General features: G+C 33.9%; 2 protein-coding genes across 2 annotated transcripts; both read left to right on the forward strand.

Annotated features, from left to right (window-relative positions):
* Positions 1–1,569: 1,569 nt before the first annotated feature.
* On the forward strand, positions 1,570–2,457 carry LOC127087153 (histone H2A.2-like). Its single transcript, XM_051028016.1, has 2 exons — positions 1,570–1,958; positions 2,053–2,457. The coding sequence occupies exons 1-2, from the start codon at positions 1,776–1,778 to the stop codon at positions 2,290–2,292; spliced, it is 423 nt and encodes a 140-aa protein (XP_050883973.1). The 5' UTR covers positions 1,570–1,775; the 3' UTR covers positions 2,293–2,457.
* Positions 2,458–5,137: 2,680 nt separating this feature from the next.
* On the forward strand, positions 5,138–5,890 carry LOC127087149 (histone H2A.1). Its single transcript, NM_001426918.1, has 2 exons — positions 5,138–5,426; positions 5,526–5,890. Exons 1-2 carry the CDS (start codon positions 5,217–5,219, stop codon positions 5,766–5,768), a joined length of 453 nt encoding a protein of 150 aa, NP_001413847.1. The 5' UTR covers positions 5,138–5,216; the 3' UTR covers positions 5,769–5,890.
* The last annotated feature ends 5,342 nt before the right edge of the window (positions 5,891–11,232 follow it).

Consider the following 11,232-nt stretch of genomic DNA (forward strand, 5'->3'; position numbering starts at 1 on the left):
ACATGTGTCTTGAGAGTTAAAATCCTACATTACAAAAAAAGTTTAGTGTTCATATATCTTACACAAACACAATTTATCAAAAACTTGTGGACTTGAGTGAAGTACCTTTTAGAACAAGATTTGGTTCTACATATATACCTTGAGTTTTGATGATAACAATGTTGTGTTTGTGTGAGAATAATTTTAGTATCCTAATGGTTTATTTTGTGTAGCTTTAACAACCAATTCTGATTTTGATAATATGATGTGCAACATCATCAATTTTTGAACTTTGCGTTCCAAATCCGCTTCTGCGTTGCAATTAGAAGTTCTGAAAGACGTCAATATTGCTGCTACAATGTTCTTTCTGCTTCTGTGTTATTTCATCCATTAGAAGCTTATGAGGAGACTCTATATTGTTGTTGCAATGTTCTTTCAGTTTTTGCTTCTGGACGTGACTATGATCACAAAACTTCTGAAGTATGGCAAACTTCTGAAATTGTGTTATGTAGTTGAAGATTCTGTAGATCTCAAGACAAATAATTGAAGTTATCGAGGTTCTGACTAAGGATTCTGAAGACTCTGAAGATTCTGAAGATATTGAAGAACTAAAGACAGACTACTGACGCTGTCAAGGTTCTGACCCAAGGTTTTGAAGTTTATGGATCTAGCTCTTTACTTCTTCACTTCATGCTTAAGTCATCTTTTATCAGAAGTCAATGAATCTAAAGATAAGATCAAATGGGGACGTGATCAAATAATACATAATACAAATCAAACAACCTTTCAACTGCCTGATTTCGTGGACAAGGACTGTACTATTCATCACACATGTCACTGAATTTGTGGGCGAAAGAAAAGTACATGGTGTTTTTGTTTTGGAAAAAGCTTGTGCTTGTAAAACCCAATTGAAACCCCCCAATTTCTTGTGTTTTTCACACCTTCACTACCAAGTACAATACATACTCCCTCTGACTCACAATGAGTAATTTAGTTGACTATTTCACACAGATTAAGAAAAATGAATAAATGAAAGAGATAATGTTATTTTTACTAAATTACTCTTATCATGTATTGGAAATAATGAAAACAATATTAATTAGATGATAAAATTGGAAAAGGTATCTTAAAAATTGAAGTTGATAATTCATTTTGTTAGACTCTTTTATTCCAAATGAGTCATTCATCCTAAAACAAAAAAAATTAAAAAATTGAATTAAATAATTTTCAATTACATTTCTTAAAAAATTTAATTAAAATTATTAAATAAAAAACAAAAAATATCATTTCCACATGATTAAAAATAAATTTTATATTATAATCTTGCCAGATATATAAAATTGGAGAGACCAATAAAATCTAAAATGAAGTAAAGTTTAGAGAAAAAAAATCAAATTTTAAAATTGAAGGATTAAAAGTTTGAAAATGTGCATTTAAATCTAATTTCTTTTCACAAAAATTAAGTTGATGAAAAAGAAATTATAAACTATACTTCCAAAATAATTTAGTCTTGCAAAAAGCCAAACTCAATAAAAAAATAAGTTGCTGGCGCCTAATTGACTCCCATTGGTCCGTTTTAGAAGACACGGCTCACCAAGTAAGTGACTGTCAGCCATCGATAAAATCTGATCCAACGGCGAACAGAAATTTCAGTGCAAAGATTCTTACAACAACGGTGATGGTATAAAACCTTGCCAACGCCTTCTCCGATTTCATCTCATCTTCTTCATTACGCTCTCAATTTCTCACGTTTTCTTACAAAACAGCGAGTAAGCTGCAAAAAACTAGTGTTCTAAATGGCCGGAGGAAGGAAAGGAGGAGGACCAAGGAAGAAGTCAGTGACCAGATCCGTCAGAGCTGGTCTTCAATTCCCCGTCGGAAGAATCGGTCGTTTCTTGAAGAAAGGTAGATACGCTCAGCGTGTTGGTACTGGTGCTCCAGTTTACTTGGCTGCAGTTCTCGAATATCTTGCTGCTGAGGTAAATTTCAATTTCTCTCTTAAATCACTCTTAGTTGATTTTAATCACAAAATTTGAATTTGAAACCCTAATTTTGAATTTTGTGTTTGTGAAGGTTCTTGAGTTGGCTGGGAATGCTGCCCGTGACAACAAGAAGAATAGAATCAGTCCAAGACATTTGTTGTTGGCAGTAAGGAATGATGAAGAGCTTGGAAAATTGCTGGCTGGTGTTACCATTGCTCATGGTGGTGTTCTACCTAACATCAACCCAGTGCTTTTGCCTAAGAGGACTGAAAGTGCTGCAACTGCTCCCAAGTCACCTTCCAAGGCAAGGAAATCTCCCAAGAAGGCTTAAATTAGTTTTCGGATTTGTGTGTATAACTGGGCTCTAGGTCTTTCTTATGTAACAGAATGATTTATTGCTTTTGAAAAAATGTAATTTGATTTCACTTTCCCTGATTAAGTATTAATATGAAATATTCAGTTGAAACAACTTGCTTCAACTGTCTTGCTTTTCCTATCTTTGCGACTCGTAAATCTTATCTTCATTTCATGAATTTTACGCCTTCTTTATTAGTATTTTAAAAGCTATATTTAGGTCACATTTATGGTTTTTTAGTTTTATTGTTAGTTATTAAGGTGATAGTTGGTAAGGGAGAAGTGAATGTGCTTTGGCCTAAGGGTACTGAAAGTGCTGCTACTACTCCCAAGTCTCCTTCCAGGGCAAGGAAATCTCCAAAGAAGGCTTAGATAGATGTCTTTAGATTTTAGGTTGTGTTGATATCCGTGTTTATGCGCTAATACTGAAAGGGAGGCGTGTCAATGTATACCTAGAAAATTCAATTTTATGATATACTCAATTACATTCCTCCCTTAATATCCACAAACAGAGCTTATCCAATACCTAAGCCTTTTGATGCACTGTCTTTTCAAGAGTTCGTGAATGATTGATTTGTTGTTAGGATTCAAAAGCTTTTGATGTATTCTTTGTTTTACTTGTTTTTGATGTGTGATTGTAATCTTCTCTTTGTGCTTGCCTTTTTTATTCTGTATGACCTTGCTTAAAGAGTTAGTAGATTCTGAATTTCGTTTTGTATTAAACATGGATTTAGTCATTAATCATTAGTGTTCAAGAATGGTTGAGACTAAGTAAATTCTACAAAATTGGTCTGTACAGTGAAGAATATGTTCATTCATATATATTATCTGATGTATTAACAACTATTTCCTCCCTTTTATATGCTAGACATTTCAAACTCTTGCATTAGTTTCGACTTTACTTTTTTGTTGTTGTTTCGTTTGCATTTGTAATCAGCAAATCATCTACATACAAGGATATGATGACTTGACTACGCTTGCTTGCATTATTGACATACACTCCATGTTCTAAGACATGTTTTGAGAAACTTGTTTCCACTAAGAAGCTATATATCATCTTATTCCACGCCCCTGGGACTTGCTTTAAACCATAAAGATCCATCCTCAAACTGCATATCTTTGACTCCTTCCCTTTAATTTCGAATCCTGATGGTTGATTGACATAAACTTCTTCTAAGGTTCCATTCAGAAATGTTAACTTTACATATAGTTGATGTATAGTGATGTTGAGGATCGGAAATTCACAACTGGCTATATGTTTACGTTAGGTGGTGCACCAGTTGCTTGGAGTTCGAGAAAAGAGCCAGTAGTCGCATTATCATCATGCAAAGCAGAATACATAGCTACTTCTCTTTGTGCATGTCAAGCAACATGGATGATGATTCTGGTCGAAGAGATGACAATAAGGAGTCATGATGCAATTACCATGAGGACCGACAACATGTCAGCTATCAATCCGGCGGAGAATCTGATAACACATGGTCGAAGCAAGCACATCGAGATGAGGCTCCATTATCTTCAAAAGCAGGTAGCGGATGGGAAGATGAATGTGGAACACTACAGAACTGAGAATTAGATTGCAAACATCATGACGATGAGAGTGCAGGTCGAAGTGTTCAGAAGATTAAGAGTTATGATGAATGTAGATATCTTAGACACAATGAATTAGGTAGTGTGTTGAATTGTAATTCCTTGTGTCGAAGCAGGTTGCTCGACAAAAGCAAGGAAGTGTTGAACCACTTAGTGTGTTGAGTTGTGTTAGTGTGTCGAAGTGTCGAAACATGTTGCTTCACACAGGATTTCGACTTAGGCCTATTTTAGTAGTGTTAGCTATTTTAAGCTTTTATAGTTTTGGGCTTTGGCTTGAAGTCCAAGTTAACATAAATCTATAAGTAGAGGGAGTAACCCTTATTCTTGTAATGAAGTGAATAGAATATTCATAATATTGTAATTCACTGTATTTTGCAGTTGCAAAGTGAATACGAAATTTTCCACAGTTTACGGGCAGAGAAAAACTCTGTAGGATTTAATTCTTCTTTTCCTTCATCGTTCTTTAGGTTCTTTATTTCTCCATTGTTCTTCTCTTTAAATTGTTATTGTGTGGGTGATAACAATTTTGTTTATCAAGATTGATTGAAATTCTCCATAGATTTTGGGGAATTTTTAACATAAATATCAATAACTTATTTATATTAATACTTATTAATTGAATTATCTTATACACTTCATTATTATATCAACCAAAGAGTTCTTCACGAGGCATTACTCAATTTAAAATTTATTAAGAATGAATTTTATCATTATTATATCAATGATAAAACCCACAAAATTTTGTTTGAATTTGTAACTTATAAGTAAGTGATCTAGCCATAAATATCTAATAATAATTTTTTGAAATTTATTTTACATTAATTTAAAATTATTTAATTAGCATCACATTGTATTGTCTGATAGTCTTTTATTTTCATGTAATCCATACTTCTTCTTATTGCAACATTAAAGAACCAAGTTTTTATTCAATAATTTTAAAATTTCATATAAATTTATAGAATTATTATTTTTAATAAAGTTTGTTATTAAATAAAATTAATTTTTAAAATGGAAAATTACCTTAATGTATCCCATTATAGAAGATCCAAATTCAATTAAAACTCCACAAGTGTCTAGTTGGCTCCCATTGGTTTGTTTTCGGAGACACGGATTGCCAAGCAAGTGACAATGAGCCGTAGATAAATTTAATCCAACGGTATTCCATTTTATCAATGCAAGGTCATTTTAATGTCCCTCACGGTATAAAACCATTGCCAACGCAATTCCAAATCATCTCATCTTTTTCAATTTTCATTTTTTCTTACAACATCAGAAAACTTTTCTGCTAGAATCTAGTCTTCAAATCTCGAAATGGACGCAAGCACAAAGACAAAGAAGGGAGCCGGAGGAAGGAAAGGAGGAGGACCAAGGAAGAAGTCCGTCACCAGATCCGTCAGAGCTGGTCTTCAATTTCCCGTAGGAAGAGTCGGCCGATTCTTGAAGAAAGGTAGATACGCTCAGCGTGTTGGTACTGGTGCTCCTGTTTACTTGGCTGCAGTTCTCGAATATCTTGCTGCTGAGGTAAATTTCAATTTCTCTCTTTAATCACTCTTACTTGATTTTAATCACAATTTTTTTTTTAGTTTGAAACCCTAATTTTGAATTTTGAATTTTGTGAAGGTTCTTGAGTTGGCTGGAAATGCAGCACGTGATAACAAGAAGAATAGAATCAGTCCAAGACATTTGTTGTTGGCAGTGAGGAATGATGAAGAGCTTGGAAAATTGCTTGCTGGTGTTACCATTGCTTATGGTGGTGTTCTTCCCAATATCAACCCAGTGCTTTTGCCTAAGAGGAAAGAAAACGCTGCTGCCAGTACTCCAAAGTCTCCATCTAAGGCCAAGAAGTCTCCCAAGAAGGCTTAAACTTGGTTCTAGGTTTAGGGACCTTTTAATATAGCCGAAATGTTTAATGCTGTAGTAATTCTATTTGGATCTTCACAATGTTATGTAAGAGTTCCGCACATAAATGAAAACATCTTGTTTTTATTATAACCTGTGTATTTTATGTTTTACTTAATTGTGATCTATTTGTGGATTTATTGTGTATACGTAATTAATAAGTAAATTTTTGCTTTGTTTTTCCCCAGCCTTTCATCTTATGCTCACAAGTCTTCAGGGCCATGTGGTCTGTTTTTTCCTTAAGTAAGTTTTCCAATATCTCACTTATCCCTCCTTCATGGGTAATGTCACATATAGAGTAAAAATGAAGATGAGCTGAGGATATGCATCTCTGAGATGGAATCCGGGAGCTCTAACTCTGCAATGTTTTCATTTGGGTTTGGTGATGTATCTCAAAACATCCTAAAGAATTTATGACAAGCTACAGCTCTTCAACCATGAGTTTTGTAAGGACGGGATGATAAGTACTGTTTTAAATCGTTTTAGATTTCTCAAGAATTATTTTAAATTGCTTTGAATATGTAATGTAAATTTAAAGCGTGGCAGTGTTAGTTAAGAAATTTAAAAAGAAGAAATTTGAATAAAGATCGGTTGGAATTTTTGCAAATACGAGACAAGATGAAAATGCCTTTCCACCAAATATTTTGGAAGAAGAAAAATAGCATTTAATGTCGAAGAGACTGGTCCGAAAATTATTGAAATTTTTAAGAGGTACGGACACTCATCAAATTCAACAAGTCGAAGGAATTCAACTTAGTGAAATTTCAAGAGGTACGAGCACTCATCCAAAATGCGAAGGACTCGTGGAGATCAATCGAAGACCATCCGGACAATAAAAAATGACGTGTCAGACGAAAAATCATTTGAACGTTGGAAGACCTTTAATTTTGTGACAAAAATCATTGTAATATTTGATATACACTCAAAGTATCCACACAAGAAACAAACAAATTTTTCTGAAAAAAATATACTTGCCTTATCACTTTTATATTTATGCAAATATTTTTTTTCCATTTAAATTATTCTTTACATATTTTCTTTACTATTCAAGTAGCTAGTTTCATGCCAGTCAAAGTCATTTAGTTCATTTACTTTCCAAACATGATTACTTTATTAAGACATTTAGCACAAAATTATCACAAACATGCCACATAATTTACTAGTTTGGCCCTTCAAACAATAAATCTAAAACTAAGTGATTGTTTACCAAAAACATCAATGAACAAATTGCACGTCTGACGGGACCGGTTTGTGCAATTTTTGAGTTTGTTACTTTAAAAGTATTTGCTTTTTTGTTTGTTATGTTGTGATTTTTCTTGCATTTGAATAATCTTTGATGTAACTGATTTTATATGCGTTTGAGGAGTGGTAAAACTCTAGTCGAAGTGGTTATCCTAAGAATACATCACTTCCCCAAAATAACGCTCAAGATACCGAACAACCTGTCGCCACAACAGTGGGAACGACAAAAAATACAAATCCTACAGGGACTAATGAACCTATCCACAACTTAGTAACGAGTGCAACACCGATGTCGGGAGTAGTTGTTTCATTTTCGGTGGAAACAAGTATTCCAACCACTCGTAGGCCCACACACTATCCTTTAGTGGACCTTAGTCCCTCTTATTTGCCAAGTTTAATAATGCCACATGTATCGGAGGATTTCCCTTATGGTATGCCGATTGCAATGATGACAGGATTATAGAGTAACACTTCAATATACGCAGATAATATGCAATAATAACATCTCTATTAAATCCATACGTGGCGTCAGGGTCTGCCATTATCCACCCTGGTCGAACGACACAACATGAAGAGATTACATTTGCTCCCCTAAACGCGTCTTCTCTTACGACATACTACATATTGTCCATAAGACAACAAATGGATGAAAGTAACCACACAATAGTTAATTTGCTTACTCTACAAATTGGCATAATGTTCAACCCCTAATTCAGAACACTAATCATATTTATAAATTATTGGTCAATTAGATGGGTCAAATAGCCAATTTTTTCGCGCTCCTCAGGCCTATGCACAACCAATTCCTTCAGGTTGTGTCAGCCAGGCTAGTAGGGATACCGGACAATGGGGTTGCTCATTTTAATCAAGGGAAACAACAACAAGAAATATCTCGAGCTGTCAGACCCTATGTAATTATCGGAGAGGAAGAACGCATATGCCAATTTAACCAAGGGATAATTATGGTGGGTAGGAACCAAGATGCCGAGGAAGTAGTCAGGAATGTTCGACAAGATAACCTAAGGGGGAAAAATAATCTAGCCCACATAGTCGAAAATATCCCAGCCTAGAATGACCTTAATCTAGGATTACATAGGCCAAAATTTGCATCTCCTCTGATTGAGTATGTTCTAAAAACAAAACTTACTAGGGGGTTGGTGTAACGGTTTCTTATTTTTATTATAATAATTATTAATAATAAAAAACCAATTTTAATGTGGTGATGGTAGTATCAAGCCTATAAATAGTCTTTGGTCCCCAAAGTTTTCTCTATTTCCGCATTTTGTTTTATTGATCTTGTTGTTCTTTTGTTATCAGGAACATGATCAATATATATATTAATCTAACATTTGGTATCAGAGCCTCTACTGCCCGAGTTTTGAGTTTTAGAATATTATGTTTCAAAACATATCAAAGTAATAAAATTATTTTTCTGTTTTTGCTATGGCGTTCAAGAATGTTATCGCTGCACTGCTTTGTTAAACATATATTTTGATTCTGTTCATATTCATATGATTTCATTTTTACTGATTATTATGCCTTATTATTTAATCTTTGAATTAAATTTGTGCATAAATTAAAATTGATTTATAATGTTATTATTTTGGTAAACAATTGTATAAGAGATCTTATTTATTTAATTTTGTTCTCTCATATAATTGAGTTACTATGTCTAGTGATCGTTATAATTTTGATTAATTTGGATTAGCCACAACATCCTTAAATTAATTGAGATTATTTTTTTAAAGTTTTGAGATCACATAAATTATTAGACATAAAATTGTAATTAATTATACGTGGTATAATGAATTTTATCCTCCATGAATTTTTATTATATTTGTATGATTAATTAGGACAAAATGTCAAAATATTTTCATAACTTGCCCACAAGAATTATGAATTGGTACATAATTTGATAGTTTTATCATAAAATATTAATTTTGGATAGAAAAACAAGATTATATCATGCACGTAAAGTGTCAGGTTTGAAAAATCTATAGTAATTTTTTTTTAAAATCTTATTACATTAAAATTTAGCCCACAGGTAATTTTTATGTTGCAAGATTTATTTTATGGTATGTTTATATTGATAATACATACTATTTGGATAATATTTATGCCTCAAATTTTGACATCAATTTTGTTTATCTTTTTAACTTCTCTACCTGCTAATTTTTCTGATAACCGATGTGATATTCCCGAGCTCAGAGGAGATAACTATAAGGTGTGGAAGGAAAGAATTCTCCTCCATCTAGGATGAATGGACATAGATTATGCTATTAGGAAAGACGAACCACCTGCAATTACAGATGAAAGTACTCCAACTGCAATCGCACTATATGAGCGGTGAGAGAGATCTAACCGGCTCAGTGTGATGTTCATTAAGACTAAGGTCACAAGTGGAATACGTGGTTCTGTCGATCATCATGAGAATGTCTGTGATTTGCTGAAAGCCATTGACGATCAGTTCGTCACTTCTGAAAAGGCTTTGGCAAGCACATTAATTATTAAATTTTCCTCCTACCGACTCACTAGTGTGAAAGGTGTGCGTGAGCACATAATAAAAATGCGTGACATTTCAGCTCAACTTAAGAAACTTAAGGTTGATATGTCTGACTCCTTCCTGGTGTACTATATTCTGAACTCTCTTCCGTCTAAGTATGGGCCTTTCAAGATCTCCTACAATACACATAAAGACAAATGGTCAATCAATGAATTAATGACCATGTGTGTTCAGGAAGAAGAAAGGCTTGTAATGGAACATGGTGAGAGTGCATTGCTGACAAGCACTCGCGGGAAGAACAAAGCTTTCAAAACTGACAAGTCACAAGCCAATTAGAAAGGGAAATTCAAAATACCACCGCAAGGTTATATCAAGAAAGAAGCAAAGTGTTACTTCTGTGAAAAGGGAGGACACATGAAGAAGGAATGCCCTGGATTCAAAGATTGGCTTGAGAAGAAAGGTAATTTATTCTTATTTGTTTGTTATGAATCTAATATGATCGATGTTAATATTAACACCTGGTGGATTGATTCTGGATCAACAATCCATATAACAAATTCTTTACAGGGTATGCAAAACCTAAGGAAGCCAGTGGAAAGTGAGCAGACTGTCCTATCAGGAAGCAGGATGGGCTCACATGTGGAAGCTATTGGAACTTGCAATTTAATTTTGAATGATGGTTTTGTTTTGAAATTAGAAAGGACCTTTTATGTACCAAGTTTCTCACGAAACTTGATTTAAGTTTCTAGACTTGTACCTTTTGGATATTCCTTTAATTTTAAAGACACCTTGTTTGAATTATTTTATAATTCGGAATGTGTTGGAAATGATATATTGTCTGATGGTCTTTATCGTATTAATTTACAAATCGAATCCATTTATAGTTCAATGCATGTTCAAACTGGCACTAAGCGGTGTAATATTAATGAGAATTCTTCTATGTTATGGCATCAGAGATTAGGACATATCTCCATAGAGAGAATTAAAAGGTTAGTAAAAGATGGGGTACTTAATATTCTAGATTTTACTGACTTTGAAACTTGTGTTGATTGCATTAAGGGAAAGCAGACCAACATGTCTAAGAAAGGTGCCAATAGAAGTTCAAGTATATTAGAAATAATTCATACAGACATATGCTGTCCTGATATGGGTGCACATGGTCAGAAATATTTCATCACTTTCATAGATGATTACTCACGATATATGAATATTTATTTGCTTAACAATAAATACGAAGCATTGGATGCATTCAAAATCTTTAAGGCTGAAGTTGAGAACCAGTGTGGAAAACAAATAAAGATAGTGAGATCAGATCGGAGTGGTGAATACTATGGTAGATACACTAAGAGTGGACAAACACCTGGTCCATTTGCTAAGTTTCTTCAAGAACATGTGATTGTTGCCCAATACACCATGCCCGGTTCTCCAAACCAAAATGGTGTTGCAGAAAGAAGAAACTGAACATTATTGAGCATGGTGCGGAGTATGCTTAGCAACTCTAATCTTCCTAAATCATTGTGGAATGAAGCACTAAAGACGATTGTGTATATTCTAAACCGGGTTCCATCCAAGGTTGTCCCAAAGACACCATTTGAGTTATTTAAAGGATGGAAGCCGAGTTTACAAAATATGCGCGTTTGGGGATGTCCGTCTGAGGTGAGGATTTATAACCCACAAGAAAAG

This window comes from Lathyrus oleraceus, chromosome 5 (genome assembly GCF_024323335.1).
Source record: "Lathyrus oleraceus cultivar Zhongwan6 chromosome 5, CAAS_Psat_ZW6_1.0, whole genome shotgun sequence".
NCBI lineage: Eukaryota > Viridiplantae > Streptophyta > Magnoliopsida > Fabales > Fabaceae > Lathyrus > Lathyrus oleraceus.